This window comes from Falco cherrug, chromosome 7 (genome assembly GCF_023634085.1).
Source record: "Falco cherrug isolate bFalChe1 chromosome 7, bFalChe1.pri, whole genome shotgun sequence".
Taxonomy (NCBI): domain Eukaryota; kingdom Metazoa; phylum Chordata; class Aves; order Falconiformes; family Falconidae; genus Falco; species Falco cherrug.
Genome location: NC_073703.1, coordinates 51,018,024 through 51,038,192, shown reverse-complemented (window position 1 = coordinate 51,038,192; position 20,169 = coordinate 51,018,024). Strand labels below are relative to the sequence as shown.

At 39.8% G+C, this 20,169-nt stretch overlaps 1 protein-coding gene across 14 annotated transcripts in view; it reads left to right on the top strand.

Moving 5' to 3' along the window:
- Positions 1–18,632, top strand: part of SIPA1L1 (signal induced proliferation associated 1 like 1) — a 220,904-nt gene extending 202,272 nt beyond the window's left edge. For 13 of the 14 annotated variants that reach the window (XM_055715526.1, XM_055715528.1, XM_055715522.1 and 10 more), the window contains 7 exons: positions 4,588–4,827; positions 5,865–6,030; positions 9,345–9,588; positions 12,548–12,694; positions 15,079–15,193; positions 15,677–15,758; positions 16,540–18,632. In XM_055715526.1, the coding sequence (XP_055571501.1) occupies positions 4,588–4,827; positions 5,865–6,030; positions 9,345–9,588; positions 12,548–12,694; positions 15,079–15,193; positions 15,677–15,758; positions 16,540–16,683 (1,138 nt within the window). In that variant the 3' untranslated portion in view covers positions 16,684–18,632. The remainder of the gene's footprint in view (positions 1–4,587; positions 4,828–5,864; positions 6,031–9,344; positions 9,589–12,547; positions 12,695–15,078; positions 15,194–15,676; positions 15,759–16,539) is intronic. The other variant, XM_055715534.1, reaches the window with a different exon arrangement.
- The last annotated feature ends 1,537 nt before the right edge of the window (positions 18,633–20,169 follow it).

Genomic DNA, 20,169 nt, shown 5'->3' with positions numbered 1-20,169 from the left:
AATATTAACGTGCCCCTTTCTTGGAGGTAAGAATCTATATGCTGGTTATCTACAGTTTCATACCTTCTATTTTAAGACAAGCATGTTTATATGCATTTTTTATGGTCATTATAATTTACCACATGCCTTGTAGTAGCTGTCTGAACATAACTAGCAGTAGCATTAAATGTGAGATTTTTGTACAAAATGCTAATAAGAATAAAGTTCTCGGTATCATTTCCATTTGGAAGGATTTTTTCAGAAGCAATTCATAGAAACCTGGAAAACTTATCTGTAACTCTGAGAAGCTTTATTGTAAAGGTGTGCCTAATAGGAATGGTGTCTTCATACATCTGAGGTTCTGGTTTCTTCTCTTCTGAACACCAAACAGTATTAGCTCAGTAGAAGAGCTCAGAAAATTTAGTAGAAAGAAACGTATCTTTGCAGGGCGGGCAGGCATACCCTGACAGCTCTTATCTTTGTCTTCCGTGGATATGCTTTGCAACTTGATTGCAAACTTAAGTCTAGGATGTTGTCTCATTTAATAGCATGGTGTCTCCAAACATGGTATTTTCTCTGGTGATTTGGATTAATTTACATGATGTTTCTCTGGTGATATTGAAATGGCTCTCTACGTATTTTATTTTTTTTTAGGTCTGTTACTGAAATGTTCAAATTTAGGTTCCCTAGACTTTATGCTAGAAAAAACGGGGGGGGGGGGGGGGAAGGGGAGGGGGCAGTGGTGTTACAGTTTCATTTAAAAATCAGATGTTAACAGTGCAGCTTTTGTAAAATGCAGCAATTTGTAAAACACAGGGGGTATAATAGTTGAGAAATACTGCAGTCTTTGTACCCACATTGTTTATTTTGGTGGAGAAAAAGCAGGCTGACTTGTGTTCCTTGTTTATTATTTCTTATTTTTGAAGACTAGGACATGTTTGATGCCTCACAATAAAGCAAAGGCACAGTCTGGGCTAAAAGGCTTTCATTTTGTTTCTCATGGCATCCTCAGTTGGTGGTTGCACACTGAACAGCAGCACTGACCTGAGGAAACCCTAGGTCCAGCTCTTTGCTCCCAACTCTCCCATAGCTCTTTCTGTGGAGGCAGAACAGTTGGAGCTGGAGGCTTGTGAAACCGGTGCTTCCAAAATGTAACCACAACTGCCTGCTGCAAGGAGGTGAAGGAAGAAAGACTAAAGGATTATTCTGAACAGGCTACTTTTCATGAGAAATGAACAGCTTAATTGGTGTGTTTCTCTATCAGTTTCTAAATTGTTACCCTTTGTTGCTTCTCACTGGTTTTACATTTTGCCTGGGGATGCCAGAATGTCTGTAATGTCTCTAGCGTCGGGTTTCTGAGCAAGAAGAAAAGGAATTTGGCCCTAAAAAGAACTCCGTGACAAAAGAAAAGAAAATAACCACAAATTAGAGTGTTTGTGTCTGTAGAAGACAGGAGTGATAATTAGTGTTCAGATCATTTGATGGTGCATAAAAGAACTTGTACCTGAGAATTGGTGGCAAAATGTAAATTATAGTGATTAACTTTTACAGCAGAGCTTCTGGCTGGGTTTTATTTTTCTTCTCCACCTCCATTCCCAAAGTCCTTCCTGATGATTGTGCAGATTTCTCATAGCATCCCAGGAGAATTGCATTATGTAGGCCAGTAATTATACAGATTCATTATAGCTGAATGTCATTAAATGAAGCCATATGTGCTGATGGCATGAATTCCCTCAGAAAAAAATAAAATCAAACTTTCATTTCCACCTAAATGATACAGTTTCTTATGGTCCTCTCACCAAAACTAAAAGGAAAACCATGGCTATTTCTAATTAAGTATCTTTTTCATTACTTCTGATAGTTTTAAGATACTAAAAATATTATTTAGTGATTGTGGAATGCTTTTATGAATGGCTCATCTGCAATTCTTGCAGACTGCCATGTACTATTTGAGTTTTTCCTTAATCTAGTCCTTGATGTCTCAGTAATTGAGGTGGGAGGTGGGGGAGCAACAGTGGCCATCTCTGTGTCCTGAGAATATGAGGACTGAATTTCTTCCAGATATAATCAAGCTGGTCCAAGTGTCTATTACAGTATGAGGAACCCTCTGCATGCTTCCTGGTGTCGAATACTCTTAATAACTTCCCATCACTACCATAGTGCTCCAGCTCAGATTTAGTTTTTCTAAAGTTTATCAAAGCTTTTTGCTCTCCCAATACATTCTCAATCAACAAGTGTGAGTCTTTGTCAGTATCCTGTTGGCCTGCCTGTGTTTACTTGTAGGGTGAAAAGCCAGTTCTGTGCATAGTCCCTGGAGTATTCTCCCAAAACACTATATTGTAAAACCACAGCTCAAAACATGCAATACACTTTAAAGAAAAGGCTATTTAAAAAGGGATGCTAGTTTCTTGCTTATTTGCCAGGCTGATCTTGGCACCTATTCTATGAGATATATGCATTTTATAAATAAATTTTATGTAGAGCACACTGAACATCACTGTTTACCTTCTTTGCCTAGTAATATTAAGGATCAACACTACCAGCCTATCTAGGAGTTGTTATTGGATTTTATCAAGAAATGTTTTCTCACAGGCACTTCCTTGACAACTACCTGATGGATTAAACAATTCTGAAATGTGATCCGAACTTTCCTTTTCCTTCACTGAAGTAAAAGACTTCTCTACTACTTGAGTGTATTTAGAAGGAAGTAAAAGCATGGCGGGGAAGGAGATAGCCCCATACGTTTTCTTTAAAGATCTGCATCTTCCCTGCATGTTGATGGTTTAATTTTGTGGTCGTGCCTCACAGATGGGCTGGTTTACTTAGCATGTGTAGTGTAGGAGCTTTCTTGCAGTATTGAAAAAGAAGAGACAAGGGGGAAAGAAGAGAAATTTACTGCCTCTCCTCCTAGCTCTTATTTTTCTCTGCTTTCGTGCTATAAATTATGTTTACTTAGATCTGTTACAAATACAAAGGTTGTGATGTGCAGTGCCAAATATATGGGCTTGATGGACAGGAAAAGCATCTTCCTATATTTTCCCAGTCTCCCATCTTTTGTATATGCCTTTCAAATGTACAGATGGAGGGAAGAAAAAAAATAATCTATAGTATGAAATCATGGGGAGATGTATCTTGCCCCTGATGTGAGGGACTTTGCAGCCATCCCCACGTACATTAGATGGGAGCATGGTTGCAGCAGCCACTGCTGTTTGAGGTGGGAAGACTACAATGCACTCACTCCTCATTAAATCCACAGCACTTAACTGTTGGAGCTCACAGTGCCTAACCTGAACCATATGAAAAAGGAACATAGTTGAAGGTAATTTTTTAGACTCCCATCTGTTGTCAATGGAGAGAGGAGAAACTCCAAAGCATGCATTCCTCCTGGGTATCTGAGACTCTTAATTTAAGATGAGGAGAATCACCTCCTAAAGATATTTTTCCATTGACTACAGCAGAAGCCAGACAAGTGGCATAGATTAGATAAATTACTTCTGTAAAGCTAAATGTAGTTGAGATTGTTTTCCCAGGTGGCAACTTAAATTTAACCTTAAATTCTTTTGTTTGTTTTAGTAAGAGATGTGAAAATGCATTGTTTTATCAAGATATGAAAAGTGGTGAAGAATTTTCTGTTAAGCTTATGAAAGAAGAAATTATTCAATGACTTTATTCAGCCTTCCAGCTAATTTTTATTTCTCAGTCAGAAACTGTTCTTTACCACAGGGCCATCTGTTTCAAATTCCTTCCTTGCAGTGATGGCTACAGGGATGAAAATGTGGCGAAGTTGTGTAGAGAGCTGATAGAAAACTGGTATTCAAATATATAATGCTATTTCATTAGTAAGGCCGTACACAAAGTTTTCCTGTAACTGTGCTTAGAAATGCCTGACCTTTTAAGGTTGTTTTATAGTAAATATTGTCTTAAGCCCTAGTGCTTCTGATATAATACAAGTTGCATCGGATGAGAATATCAGCATAACTAAAGAGTAGCTCCCAACTAAAGCTCCCCCTCCTCCTTCCAACAATAAGCTGCAGTTGGCCATCCCAGCTCTTTTCTGTCTATAGACAAATAGTGATATACATTAAATACCTGCCAAAACTTATCAATTTAACAGTCTTTTTTTTTTTCAAATGGCAACAGCTTTTCAGGCAAAATCCAGGAAGCCCTCTTTTGAAAGATATCTGTGTTTCTTTAGTTAGTTGTAAGGTCTTAGAGATGTTTCCTGTTAAGTTCCTTCAGAATCTGTTTTCTTCCACAGCCAGGAATTCCAGCAAGAAATTGGACTTAGGTTCTTTTCTGCTAATTCAGCTGCAATCTCTTGTATTACTTTTAAGCTGTCTAATGGCAGTGAACCCATTTGTGAAGGGGGAACGAGGAGACTGTGGTATATTGTATCCTTAGACATTGCATACAAAATTTTTAATTACTACGTGAGATGTTTTTAATGAAACATTGGTGGAATGCCCTTAAGAGCAAACTGGTTTTGCTACTCTACTCACTATTGATAGGAGTAACATCTTGTGCCCAGACTTCTGCTTGAAAAATAGTTAAACAAGATGCATATGTACACATTTGAGACAAATTCTGTCTTTATTGTTTTTCTTCTAGTACCGTGAGTTCACGACACTCTGCCAGCCCGGTCGTTTTCACCAGTGCCAGAAGCTCACCCAAAGAAGAGCTTCATTCTGCTACTTCTCCCCAGCTTGCACCTTCTTTCTCCTCCTCCTCTTCCTCCACTTCTGGTCCTAGGACTTTCTACCCTCGCCAGGGTGCTACTAGCAAGTATCTGATCGGATGGAAAAAGCCAGAAGGGACAATAAACTCAGTGGGGTTTATGGATTCAAGAAAGTAAGACTGTTTTTTGGTTCTCTTGTCTGCTTTAATTGTAAAGAAGTGTTGAGATCTGTGACACTTCTCTGTGTGGAAGAGCTCAAGACTTTAATAGAACACTTAGTCTTCTGTAAAGCTTAATCTCTAATCTAGAGTTCTGCAGTTAATCTTAAATATTTGATAGTTTGCTAATCTCATTCCCTGTTAACTTGTAAAAAAATTTTTTTTTTATCATTTCTAGAGAGCTATGTGGATTTCAGTCCTATTAAAGCTTACCTTTCCTTAGGATTTCTTAAAGGTGACTCAGAGTGCTATTTGAGCAAATATTAAAAATCCTCAACATAGAGCCCGAGTTTTCTTTGAGCCCCTCATCCATGTAGTAGGACTGTGCCTGCTATGCATTAGCTCTGTGGCACTCTGTGGTGCCTTGTTAAGGTTGCTGCCAGTATCCAGTCTAACTGGCTTAAAGCAAGCCAAGATCTCTCTGCATTAACTATATGCAACCATCTCTTTCAGAAATTGGGAAACAACAGTGAAAATATTGTTTCTTTAAGGCTAGTATGACTTGGAAACCGAGTGGTTCAGAAAGCTCATTTCAAAGTAATTTATTCAACCCTTCTTGAGTTTTATATAATATTTTCTATATTGCTGTCAAAAGGAGATGATGAAACTTTGTGATAACTGCATTATAAAAAGCAGTGAAAAGATTAAAGAAACTTGATGACTTGCTGCTTTTGGGCTCATTGAAGACATTTGTAGTTTTTTATTTTGTAGAGAATGCATGTTATTTTAACAGATTGAGTCCCTTATTGTAAAACTGTATTATGATAACTTTTAAGTGTATTGCTACGTGATGTTTTTAAACAAGTTTATTGCTTCAACAGGTATTCATTAAGATGAGGCTGTGCTGTATTACTGAAACTCCTTCCCTCCTCTGTGTCCCCTACCTAGTTTTTTTTTTCTTTGAAAATCTTGAGGTTGCTATAATTTGTTTCATTCATACCTCCTGCCCCAGGGCTTTGAGACCTGAATGTGTCTCTTCCATTTCGTTTAAGACGTCACCAGAGTGATGGCAATGAAATGGCCCACCCTCGGCTGCGTGCTTCAGCAAGAGATCTACGAGCATCACCGAAACGAGCATCCAAGTCCACCGTTGAAGAAGAGCTGAAGAAATTGATAGATCTTGATAGCCCAACACCTGAATCCCAGAAGAATTTTAAGGTATGTTAGAGAGCATGTCATTTGGCTATCTCTTGTCACGGTTAAGTGAAATCTGAGAATACCTGAAGAGTAATGCACAGGTCCTCTTCTGATCTAAGTCATGATTCTGTTGTTACAAAATAGAAATGTGTAAAGTTACACTTCATAAGAATTTGATGATTGAGTGCATTGCTGCCTAGGTGTATCAACTAACAGAGCAAGTGCTTCACAATTCAGAAAAGATGAAGGCCATGAAGCATTTAAGATTTCTGTGTAGAAAAATCTGAGTGCTTTCAAAGCAGTCAAAGCTGAAGCATTCATTCACACAGAGCTTACTCAGTTGGACTTTGTATTGGACTCAAGTTTCTCAGATAGGATCGTTTCTGTTCTCACCCATAACAGGAAAAGAAAGTGCAAGGCATTCTGCAATTCTCATCGTGGACAGAAAGTCATCCATTTGTCACAAACTCATCTATTAGAGAAATACATGTGGGGAACAGTTTCATTACTACAATCACTGCAGTATTATTACAGTTTTATGTGCAAATTTAAAGAGACTAGTATGCCAAACTGAAAAGAACATTTAGGACTGCTAGCTCATGGAAAATCCTGTAGTGTTGCCTTACGCATTTGAATTGTACTTCTCTGCATCACCAGACAGTGACTTATTGACAGTATTGAAACTCCTTGCAAAAAGCCTACTTTTATGCCAGTCTAATCCTGTTACTGCACATGGACCAAGAATGTTCCCTGAACTTAAGTGAATATTTATACAGAATAAATATGCAGAAACATTTCTAGATGTGTTTCAAAATGTGTATAAAAGCACAAAAATGCATATATTTGATTTCTAAAATCCATCATTTTGAAGAGAAAAGTCTTTATTTCTCCAGCCTCAACTGTTAAGTCAGTGTTTAACAGCTCAGGCTCATCACCTAGAGCTCAAATGGTTTCCACAACAACAATGGAGAAGAGAGCGCTGCGACTTCTGTCTTTTGCTTGTAAACCCAAAGTGGCTTATTAAAACTTGTGCGTGCTAAAACTTCCATGCACAGATTATCTCAGATGTTAACTTTGAGGCTGAAGAAAAAAAGCCCTTGTCAATGGCAAGATACATTTTCCTTTGGTTTATGGTAGTTCTGAGAGGCGTGCCACATGGGTGATGTGAGCATCTCCTGTTGCCTGGTTTGAGCAAGGGGATTGTTCTCGTTTTAAGAAATTCCATTCAGTTTAAAGAGGTGACCTGAAGACCATGTTGTGTTCCCAAATTTGTTTTTCCGCTTTGGAGTTAGTGAATCAGTTCTTACCCTGATCTTCTTTTCTTGGTGACTGTAACAAGTATATTAACTCAGGTTATTCTTTTGATAAATCTCAGCAGTTAATAAAATTCTGCCACACCAATAAATTAAATCTTTTCCATTTTAAAAGTAACTGTCATTTCTGCCCACTGCATGATTTATATTTCATCTTACAAAAAATTGCTCTTGCAGCATAACTTTTTTTTTAACTGTCAAGAAAAGAAAAGGAATGACAATGGCCTTCATTAGTTCACTGCACAAAGACCAAAAATCCTCCTCCTTCTTGCCTGTTGGCTGCCAAAGCCTTTGTTTGCTAGTAGAATTTGTTCTAGACTGTGATTTGTCTAGCGTGTCTTTTTATTATCTTCCCAGCCTTATTTATCTTCTTACCTGCTAGTTATGCATTGTATCTTCTCAGTCAAGCCACCCTTCTTTTTCTCTTCCCTCTGCTCTTATCAGAAGACAACTGCTACTTGTATTACCTCTGTTGTAGCTCCATCAGATGTTCATATCTGTGCAACCTTTTAATCTCAACATCTGATATTAAATGGTGGTTCCAGCTCCTAATTCTTTAACACTAAGTGAACTGTACCACCCTTGAGTAAATGCTGCTTGGCTTAGCAGTTTTCTTTTCCTTCGCTACTTCAGGACAAGTACTGGGAGATTTCACTGGATCGTAACGTGAACCTGCTGAGTGAGGTTTTAAATTTCAGAATAAAAAAGCGGCTTGATCCTTAATGCAGCGTAGTGACAACTGTGTGCCAGAAGTTGTCACTTCTGTAGCATTAACTGTATATGCAAGGTGCATACTGTGATGGGCATGTCCTGAGGGAGGCAACGCAGAACAGAAAATTTGACGTAATAGAAAGTTAGCAATGGGATGTGGCTTCTCTTTCCTTCCTTGTCTTTTGATGATAGCAGGTTTTGGCAGTAATTTTAATCGCTTCTGATATTTAATCTTAAAATCAAAACACACAGCAGTTTCTTAATATTAAATTTTGTAACATTTTGGACAACAACAAAAAAATCTGGCAGATTGCCTTCCACTATATACAGTACCAATAGTCCCTCCTCCATGCTCTTCTCCCACCTGGTGGTGTAGGATTTTGGTCACAGGAGTAGAGTACTGTCTGTTTAAACCTCCCTCCCTTTCTGAGAAAAGAGAACTATTTTCATGTGCAAATGAGCAACTCTTTATGATGTTTAATCACTCCTTCCAGAAATCACAGTATCTCCTTTTTTGTTTGAAATTGCTTACAGAGCAAATGAGGGTGGTGAGGTCTTACTTTGTTTGCCATTTCTCCATTAAAGCCTTTGGACGAAATTTAAACCAAACCACAAAGAAATGTTATGTCTTAGAGATAGTTATGTTGCTACAAGTTTCATGAAAATCAGTGTCTCCACTGGTGGGAATGGTTACACCTTTGATAGCAGCTCACTGGCACTAGCCAGGAGTGTGTAACTGCAGGCTAACCACCAGAGCATTGCTTTCTCCTGTGTGGAGCATGGAGGAAGCTGGGATGATGGTGGGGTAAGACTCAAGTTCTCTTACTCATGGGACTATGTAATTAATTTTGATTCAAATCCTTCTGAAGGATCAAAGCAGTGGTGGGCGTTCCCAGTTGTTCAGTAATATGACACTTCTAATTAGTTGGCATTTGCTGATGCTCTGCCTGCAGGAAGGCGGCCCCCTCCCCAGGCACAAGGGAGAACTCTGGTTTATGCAGCAGTCTGTTTCTGTAAACATTCTCTCTGCTACACGTCAGCTCTAAAATCTGCGAGGGCTGCCTGAGATTTCCACTTCAGGAGAAGTTTGAAGGATATCTAAAAGGTAGAATGGGATATAGGCTAAAAAAAAAGACTTAACATGTTATATAGTTACAATCTTCTTCAAAGCAGATTCCTTTAGTTTTTTCCTATCCGCTGTGAAATAATACTGTCTTAAAGTTTTTAAAAAAAATATTTCAACAGAATTCAGAAGTTTCTTTATTGATTTTTTTTTCTCGTTTCTTTTTATATGTTTTTATGAATGTATAGTCACACACTCTGTCCTGTCAGTCTCCCTTTCCCAGCACTCCTACCACAAGGCGTGCCTTGCAAAGGACTTTGTCAGATGAGAGTATATACAGTGGTCAAAGGGACCACTTCTTCGCCTCACGGGCCTCACTCTTGGACCAAGCCATGCCAAACGATGTACTGTTCACCAGCACGTACCCTTCTCTCCCAAAGTCGCTGCCGTTACGGAGACCATCATATACTTTGGGAATGAAATCACTACATGGTAAGTGTATTTCCCTTTTTTCTACTTTCAAAGCAATTGTTTGTGAACGATGTTAAGGGAAAATGTTTGTTACAGCAATCAGTACTTCCATCTTGATTTTGCTAAAATGGGGAGAGCCAAGTCACATGCCTGAAAATATAAAATAGGACAGGAATTTATTTTTTCCTCAATTCAGTGGATGTAAGACTGCATGACTGGTCATGCAGCAACCTTGTGGAGGGAGCACAAAAATCTGCCTCATTGGCTGTAAGTTTTCACCACTTCTCCCAGGAGTCATCTAGACTAATTGGACCAATAGGCAAATAATTTATGCCTGGTTATCCAGCAATGACAACTCCAGGTGTCAGTTCCTTTAGTGTGGGATTATAGGACCAAAATACTATTAGGGAAATAATGATATAAAAGCAGATAAATACTAGTGGACCTTTGGATGTACATCTACATCAGATACAGCTTTTATTACATCAGATTTTTTTTTAATTCAGTTCCCTACCCTATTCATATTACAGGACTTGAGTTAACTTATTTTAGTCACACATCAACAGCTAACGAGACAAAGTTACTTGGTAAACTGCTGCCAAAAATGTACTCTGCTTCCCCCCATTAGTTCACTGAAAAGTCACAGTGGGATTATCTTAGGGGTTGTGTGTTGCTGCATGTGAATGTCTCAGCTGGTGAGAAAGGGAATTTTCACAGGTTCCCACTGTACCTCATAACTAAATGTGTACTAAATGTGTTTTCCAGAAATAGAGGTAGATCTCACAGTGTAGGATTCTGCAATGTTTTCTGAAGAAGTACGTATCTGCTCTGATTTATTCATGTTTTAATATGTTCCAAGAGGAAAATGCAAGGCTATCAATAGGTTCTATTCACTATAGTGGGCCCTAAGCACAGTCTTTATTTAGATACACAGTATACATTTGACAGCAAAGGCTGCTGAAGAAATCTATTTTAAATTCTTTTCATCTGTCTGTGATCACCAGGCAGTTTGCAGTGTTGAACCTGACATTTTCATGAGTTGTTTCTGTATGACATGTTTCTTGTGTAAGAGTTAGGAAGCTGAGCTGTCTTCGCTTTGCTTTGTATATGCACTGAAATAACCTTGCAGACTTGGTTACACTTGTAACTGGCTCGTGGATTTGGCTTCTGAGGACTGGGGGTCAGAAGATTCATGATACTATCTGAGTAGAAGTGGAAAGCGGCACTTGGTCTCTTATCATTTAGATGCCTGTATTTTCTGAAAAGAAAACCACAAAACCTTCTTTCGCTGTCATGTTCTCTTCCACAGCAACCTGATTACTCCTCCTAGCACATAAGAGGACTATTTGAGTGGCACATGAATTGTCACCCACACACTTGCCTTTGCTGAGAGAAGGATTAAGTAGAGCTGAATATTTAATACCACAAGTATTTGTTGGCTTCCAGCTATTCAGAATTTTTTTTTAATTTCAAAGACCTTAATAATGAAGAACAGGCATTCCAGAGCACCTTCATTTGTTTTGAAGAGGGAAAACAGCTGAAAATACTGTTATTTATTCATCTGTCTTAATTAACAACCCAACTCACACTCTTAAAACAGGTATTTTTCAAGTGTTTAGGATTTTTGCCTAATTCTTTGTATCTTTTCACTAATTTTCACTAAGTATTTTCATGTTAAGAACTTCCCAAATAACTGCCCTGTTTTGGGAAGATAGTACAAGAGTCCTCAGTATTAATGTTGATCTGAACTTACATTTATAAAAAGTAAACACACACAGAGACAAAAAAAAAATATCAAGATTTTTGAGCAAAGTGAATGCAGTGTAGTTTTTCAGGTCATTGTTTTCCAGGAAGCAATATTATTTAGCTGAAGTTACTCAAAAGTTATTTTAGTTATTGAAGTTACTATCAAAAAAAAAAAAGGCAGGGGGAGAGGGCAAAAATAAGCAACATCAGTGGCTTTTGTCTTCCAATAGCCTTCTATCCTGGCCACCATGCTGTCTTTTTGCTCTCTCTGCTCCAAACAGATTCTTCACTATAACCTCTTCACCCAGTCGATCTCCTCACCCCTACATCTCTGATGCTTCTAGTGCCACTTAAAATTTTTTTAAAACTTCCTTTATGCCCTGACAGAGGGCATGAGGAAGCAAGTCATTGCTGCTTCTGAGCTTACACATGTACTGTCTGATGAGGCATTGCATATTTTTTATTGTCCAGACAGTAAACTGAAATAAAGCAGATAATCATTGGTTCACAGTTTGGTCTTTCTCTAATCAGTGGCAATAATTCCAGTGTTTCACTTTGGTAGGCACCAGTTTGCACAAAATATACAGGGACTTCATATCCTTCTTTCAAGCTTGCCACTGTTTTCTCCGTAGCAGGCCATGTACCAACTTACAGGCAGGTGTGGGTATTTTTCAGTAAAGTTCAAGAGGTTTCTCTAAACTGCTGAGAAATGTGCAATACTTCGGAAGTAATTTTTAAGGGTTTTCTTATTCTGATTCATCTGGGTAGGTCTAAGTCTGCTCCCATTGGTTTACAAGATTGTAAAGAGAGGAGGAAAGGAAGCTCACAATAATATATTTTTACAGGAGGAATTAAGTGCCAGGGAGTGGAGAAACCCCAGCAAACTTCAGAGCCCTCCAAAGTATTTTCAGCTTGTGCAGAGACAGGAATCATTGGGCAAAAGAGTACTGCCCCCAACCCCGGTGCTGGCCGGGGAGGCAGAGATTGGCTTTTGAAGTGCTAAGCTGCAAAAATTCAGGCAGGTTAGAAAGGAGTTGAATGTCCTGGTGAGAAGCAGTCTCAGAAAACTGGCTTGTAACATGCTGTCGACTACGGCGGATCAAACATTCTGCTGAGTTCTGGTTCCAGCAGTGCTGTCCCAGAAAAATGAAAAATAGGGATGCATTAGTATTAAGAAAGGAATTTTGGCGGTTTTTTTTAATGGAGTTTATAATCTGTTCTGCATTTACTCTAGGGGAATTTTCTGCCTCAGACAGTTCCCTCACAGATATCCAGGAGCAAAGACGGCAGCCCATGCCGGACCCTGGTCTTATGCCATTGCCTGATTCTGCCTCTGATCTGGACTGGTCAAACTTGGTAGATGCTGCCAAAGCCTTTGAAGGTAAGTTTTCAGAATATCACACTTAAAAAGCTGGTCTTCAAGCATGCTTCATTAAGGAGGGTTTTGGGGTTTTGTTTTGTTTTTTTAATCTTGACTCTTGCTTTTGTTGTTTTTATGGTTTCTGCTTAGTCGAAGCTTAAGCTCATTTAAAATAGCAACTCAAGTCTTAACAGCCTAAAAATTTGTATGTAGTACTCAGGTACCATTTCTTCATGCTGGAATTCCTCTGTGCTGTGGGTTTGCCAAATCTCTCTGAAACTGGCTACATCTCATTTCACATAGAGCAGTTGCAGGCATCACAGCTACGGTGGAAAAGGAGTCTGGCACAGAAGTGTAAAAGTTAAATAGCAGGGGAAAAGCATATGAGCACACTAATGATTGCTTGCTTACTGCACTAGCAAGAAGTTTATGTAGCACAGCTGAAGTGCGCTGCCAAGGTAATTTGGGAAATATGCTTTGTTGGTATATACTTTTCCATTGCAGTTATTCCCTCTACATACTCTTCAATACATAGACTTGCACATAAGCGTCGTTTCATCCTATGGCACTTTCCATCTCCTTGACACTTAGTAAACTGAAGAGAACTGTAAGCTGTGTAGATGTATTTGAATTTAAAATTAAATACGCTTCAGCCCAAAGGGAGTTTACCTTACAGTTACTGCAACCCGATGGAAAAATCTTCTAGATGCATTAAATAAAAGTGCTTTTTCCTAATCTCTGCATAAATGCTGTCCCACCTTCATGAAAGCGTTTTCACTAATCCTGAATCTTTTAGATACTATTCTGCATGGTTGGAGAAGGCTGTGAAGTAACTTGCTTTCTTGGCTGTTCCCTGGTAGTAGCCATATACATTAAGACAGTGCATGTCTAAGTTCTGGTGTTCAAGATGTATATGTGTGCTCTGCTCTGTTGCCGTAGGAGTTGTAGGATCAGCATGATTCATGTTTCTGCTGCATAGTTTTGGGAAAGAATATTCAAAGTAAGCCTTAGTCCTCAAGAGGAGATGAATTTGTAGTGATGTCTTTGTCACCACCACATAGGGATGAAACCCAGGTTTTAATGCATTTCACTGTGGTTGGCAATTTCTATTTAAAAGATCCCTTTTATTGACTGTGCTCATTAACCTGAATCCCTCACTTTTGTAGGCCACAAACTCGCTTGTGCTTCTCTTTAGAAGTGTGAACAAAGTCAGTGTGGTGAAGATAATAAACTGACAGCTCAGATGAAGAAAAGTTGGGGTAATGTGTTGGCTGGCAGCTTCGTCTCACCACTGTAAAATACAGTGAGATTTGACTTGGAGAGGGAACAGCTGTCTGATGTCAATGTCTCTAGTCTCTGCTAGGTGCCAGTAGGGATTGACAAGTACCAAGCAGCCTAAATTCTGATCTGTGCTTCTGGACACCTCTCTTCTGCATCGTTGATTGGTGTCTTCACCTGCAAGCACCTGAAGTTACAAATACTGATACCTGCAACCAATGAAACAAAAGCTGCCTGGATCCATGAGCTACATCAACCTTCAGTATTTTCATTCAAAGGAAAAAAGGGAAGAGCGGGAAAAATTCTATCCAATACCAAGGCATGTTAATTTTAGCCTTGTTGAAAGCACAGAATAAAAATCTGCCAAGCAGAAAAAGATGATACTGTTCTATTTCCAGTGAGAGGCCAGCAGCTGCTAAGGGAGAGAGATTATTAAACTAAAAAGTGCTTTTGTTACTGTTTGTGCTAGGAAACTCCAGAGGTATGGGCAGTTGGTAGTTTGCAGTCACACCTACATGATAGTGATTTAGAGATGTGTTAAAACATCTGAGCAGTTACAGGACAAAAAGTATAGACGCAGGGCAGGGAGGAAGTTTCACATTTCAATCTGAAGACTTTTTCTAAGGCACAAGAAAAACATCTCAGGTTCTGAAAAATTACATTGGTCATTTTACTATCCAGATGTAAATTGTACACAGTGGGCTTTTCTTTCCTCAGGATAAAGGGATCCTTTGTGGAGTGAAGGAAGCTAAATATAGTTACTGAGTTATTCGGTAGTGTCATGCAGTTGTACCCACAAAGTTCTGCACAGTGCTTGTTCCAGCTTCTTGCCTCTCTTGGAACTGGCCTTAGGTGGACTTTGCAAGTGCCACCAGGGATCTCTGCTTTGCACTCTTCAGCATCTCCCTTCGGGAAAGCTTCATAGCCTGAGGGTGATGCATGATCTGTGTGAGCTTGCAATGCCAGTTTGCTTCTGCCAAGTGGATACTGGTATGTCATATCATCACCTTATCTTGCTTGAGACTGACTTCCTAGATTGTTTTGAGATGCTGCAGTGTAGCTGTTGGGCTATGCATGAACAAATAATCATTGCCGCTGCCGTTGTTTCTCTATGTTTGCCTTCCCAGTTCAGCGAGCTTCATTCTTTGCTGCTGCTGATGAAAATCACAGACCTGTGAGCGCTGCCTCCAGTAGTGATCAGGCTGAGGACCAGCTTACTGCACAGATAAAGCCTTATACAGGGTAAGTAAATACATCAGATATGCAGGCTTCCTCATCTACAAACCGAGGAAAAGAGTAGGAACATCCTTATTTGGAAGCCATCTCCAGGCTTCACGGAAGAACACTTCACGAGTTCTCATGAAGACGGTGGTGGGAGGTGAAAACAGAAGAATCATAAGTCCAGTTGAAGCTTTTTGCAGGTTCTTTGTCTGAGATGTTCATGAACCTGTCCAAAGCAAAGGTAATTCAAGGCACATTTAATGAGTAGAAGTAGAGAGAAGTCAAGTGATGGGAGATAGCCCCAGTTAAATTTGTTCGGTTTATTAATGTACTGCATGTGTTCCATGTACTTTTCATTTGGTTCTTTTTGTTCATTTTGTGAATTCTTAGTGCACCTGAGTGCATACCTACATAAAACCACTTAGTATAGACAACGCTGTTAGCTACCCTATGTGAAGACAGTAAATCATATCAATATCTGCTACTGTTTCCCGCTTTCAACAGTAAAGAATCCCCTCCAACTCTCGCCTCTAAAGTGGACCAACTGGAAGGTTTGCTGAAGATGCTGCAAGAGGATTTAAGGAAGGTAAACATTTCATCTACAGAAAATCTTTAAGACACATGTTTACTGCTGATAGGTGATGCTAATAACTGTGTAATCCTGCTTTGCCATGTCTGAACCTGTGACAGTCTCATTCTTGTATGAGAAAAAGGCATTTCTTTGCTACTTCTCTCAGGCCGTACTTCCAATTATGCAAGGCTAGGATGAAGTGTCTAAATCTGTAGGCGTCTGATTCCTCTGCTTGAATTAGGAGGGTGAATCAGGGTACCCACCTCTAATTCAGGTGACACTACGTAGGGTTTGAAGTTGGCCCATGCAAATATATCCTGTTGATGTTAAAAATTTGACAGTATTATCTAAACATACAATTTCTACTGTGGAAACTTCCTGAATTGTGTTACTGCCGGTTTGGTCCAAGAAGGATCTGCTGTGGTCAGATAAAAGTCTCTTAGCTGGAAAAGCGTTTCCAGGAAGATTTCCTATCCCTTATTTAGTTAACCATCAGCAGTTGTACGTACATGTTGTACATCCAGAACAGGGCATACCCGATTTTATTTTACCACCTGGGGAGCCAGCTTCTGTTAGAATTAGAATTTAATCTAGAGAAATCCTCATGCAAGCAAAAAGTGAGGAATGAAATGGCAAAAATGTTCCTTAGATATAAAACCACATGGTTTATATCTAAACAGAAAGTTTGAATAAGGAATGAGACTTATGCTCTCTTAAGAGATTCTTGCGCCTCTAAATAGGCAGGAAGCATGACCTGAAATTTCCACTAAGATCTTTATTTTTCCTCATGCCTAAGGAAAAAGAGGACAAGGCCAGTCTTCAGGCTGAAGTGCAACATTTGCGGGAAGACAACTTGAGGTTACAGGAGGAATCCCAGAATGCAACCGAGAAACTGAAGAAATTCACCGAATGGGTTTTCAACACAATTGATATGAACTGAGAACAGTGTACGGGGAAGGAAACTATCTGTTACAAATATTATTACTGGGACTTAAGCTTTAATGCCACCTTAATCATGACATGTGAAAGTATAGTCGGAGCACTTCCCTGTCCTTCATCCTCCAATAACCCCTTTTTGCATCTCTGCGCGCACTCAGAACAATTGCAGATCAACAATCAATGTCTGCCTTTTGTAGAAAAAACAAAGTAAATAATTTTAAAAAGGTAAAATAAAAGTTTAACTGCTAAAATGTGAATGTCTATTTTTTGCACATGGTCTCTTTATCTGTTATGTACAAAATGATTTGGAGGCAGGATCAGGCTTGCTGTTCCATCTGCCTCTGTTTCCATTAACTCCTTTCTCTCTGTTTCAGGTAATCTGCTTTTCCTTGCAGCTTTGGCAAATATTATGACATCTAGAAAATTAGAAAGAAATGTTTATTTTACTGCTGTTCTTACATTGTTTTCTGAAGTATGCCACAGACAAGGGGATGTAATGCAATGTTTTAGGTGTCTCCTTAGCAATTTGCGCTTGATTGCTAGTGCTACCTTCCCATACATTACAGAGAACACTTGTCCATAGTGTATGGTACAGTACAACCAGCATCATAACATTTGGAGAGAAACTAGAGATGTGGGCCGTGGGTGAGGCGTATTATCACACATCTATTGCATTAGCATTTCTGGTAGCCTTTGTTTCCTGTGGAAACAATGGCTGCAAGTACTTCTATGAACAGCAAAACTAGGCATGCTGCAGTTCATACCATATCAGGCAGGCTGAGAGATAACTGAGTACGGTTGCTGTACTGCTTAAGTATAGTCCCCTTCCCTTCCAGGGGAATCTGTTGCTTGCATATGTGCAGAAGACTTAGGCTGAAGTTGTAAAGAGATAAAGATTTCTTTCCCCTCAACTGTTTCCATGAAAATCCACGTAAACCATCTCTGTGCACCTGCCCTCCCATTCCATTTCTCTGGACCTCTCAAATCACAACAGATTTGAGAAATATTTATTCAACTTGTTTTATTACCCGAGAGGTCTGATAAATCCTTTGCTATCAAAGACAGAGGAATAGGTAAAGGTGAATTAGAGAAGTGTATTTTTCAAAGCACTGGGACAGGATTGGAGTTCTGAAATCCCCAGTCCCCAGTCATGTCTAGCATGAGATTTCCCAAATTTCCTCATGCCAGGAAAGTTAATTAGTTGTTCTCTGAAGGACCGGCTAACTTGCCACAACATGTTACCTCTCCAGAAAATACCTTTTAGGTGTCAGAATATGACTTTCAAGCGCCGCAGTCTGCACAGGCATTGAACTGTGCAGTGTGCTTGGAAACCTTTTCTACTCCCTTCTGAGGATACAGTTATTGCATTAATAAATATTTCCTTGCATAAAGTGCAGTATATTTGGGGGTTAGTTTCAAGAGCATCCACTCCCTCCCCTTCCCCATTCTCAAATAGACAGATTAAAATCATCAGGCATGGTCTTGTCACAGAAACTTCCATGCTCTTCTCAAATCCCTTTTTCATGCTCTTTAATCTTGCTCCACGCAAGTACGCACTACACTTCAACCTCAAACTTCATTTGTGATGCTAATCCCCATGGAGTTCTTCTCTAATGTTTTGTCATGGAAATGGATCTCTTTGGAACTATTTCTGGAGTGCTTTTGTAAAGGTTTAGAATGTCTTGGGTTTTTTAACGACTTGTATGAAGGAGATTTATATAATGCCTGATGTTATTTGTAAATGGGAAATATTGCTAACATCTCTGAGCATCCTGAAGTCTTGCTTTTATTCTCTTATTTTTAAGTTTGGTTTTTATTTTATTTCAAAAAATATTTTGGGACTTGGGGCAGACTATTTATTAGAGTTTTGCAACAGAGTTCTTGTATGATGCCACTGAAGGCTACTTGTAAAATTCTGACAATAAAACTCATTTTAAAGGCTCTTCTAAACCATTTTCTTCTGATTTTGTTGGGTTTGTTGTTTAAAGCTTTCCAGAATGTCTGTTTCTTCCTGCTTTCTTCTTGTACCACTTTTCTCAGTGCTTCGCAATAGAAGAGTTCCATTCTCTAGCGGATTTCTACTGTTTATCCCTTTGAAGGCCATTTGGTATGTATGCATGCACTTTATTCCTTGCATTTTTACATGTATTTTACTGCACAATGTATTTTCTTCCCCAGTTTATAAGGTTTTGCTACCTTAACAGTGACTCTGAGCTTCATCAGGCTGATACAGTGAAGAAGGGACAGTGGGTTTTTTTTATCTTTATCAGGATTTTAGAATTTACTTGGAAACATTGAAGCTGATTTAGGTCAAACCCATGCTTGCCTGGCATGTTTGCCCAAGCGCATGCACAGCTTTCAGCATCCCAGAGCCAAACCAGTGAGCATGCAACATTAAGTGTAAAGTTTGGTGGAGTGGGGCAGATATATCTTTTGTTTTGTTTCATTTCCCAGATCTCATCCTTTGACTTGGGAGGTGACCTCGGACATGCTGTTTTTTTGAACAGGCTGGGTTTTTGGCCCCTGCACAGCCCCAAAATGTGGAACTTACGTCTGCAGGCAAGAATCTTCCAGGTTCACTGAATGGACCCTTAAAAGGCATGCAAGGAAAGAAAATCAGTCTCTTTCTAGCAGTGAAGGTACCTGACCAAGAGAGCTCTGAAGTAGCAAGAGCAATGAAAATCTGATTGAAAAACAGGGGCTGAATCTTGGAAAGAAAACTAGATACTGCCTTACCATTTGTAATTAGACACTGGTAACTGAGCTGAAGCAGAAAATTTCCTGCAGGTCAAGGAGTTGCTGTGCCCACGTTCGTAATGAATTCATGCCAGAAGTTCCCACATTCCACGGTGCACACTGCAAGGTCAGCCTAGACCAGGGCAAGATCTAACTTGCAGGCATCTCTTGACAGCCCGAGTAGTCACTAGCCTAAGCAGAAGGCAGGTAGCTGTGGGAGGGGTATGGGTAGCAGGGGCTGCCCTCCTATTTCACCCATTTCTCCCAAGGAAGTGTGATGTTTTATATTCCTGGAAACAATTTTATATTCCTTGTCTGTGTCCCAGCGTGACGGTGCTGTTTTCCCTGTGGCGGTGTTTTGGGTAGCCAGATGTGGCTGGTAGGGCAGCAGGAGGCTGCTTGCTCTCGGAGCCCTCAGATCATGGCGGGGGTAACTGTGGAGGGGCTGCAGCTGGCGTGAGGGGTAACGCCATGAGAAGTGAAGAAGGCTGTAGGTAACGTGTCAGAAGGTGTTAGGCTGAGGTGAGAGGCAGCTGTGAGGCACGCGGGAGCTGGGATTGCGAGGGGAGAGGCTGCTGGGAAGGGGACTGGGAGCCTGGTTATGGGGTTTGGGGAGAGATGTGGGGATGAAATGCAATGCATCCAGGTTTTACTCCTTGAAAGTGTGGTTACGGTGACAGCCTGCTGTTTCTGTGGGAAGCTGTGTTCCAGCCTGATGAATGTGTTATCGTGAGAGCGCCTTTTCCTCAGC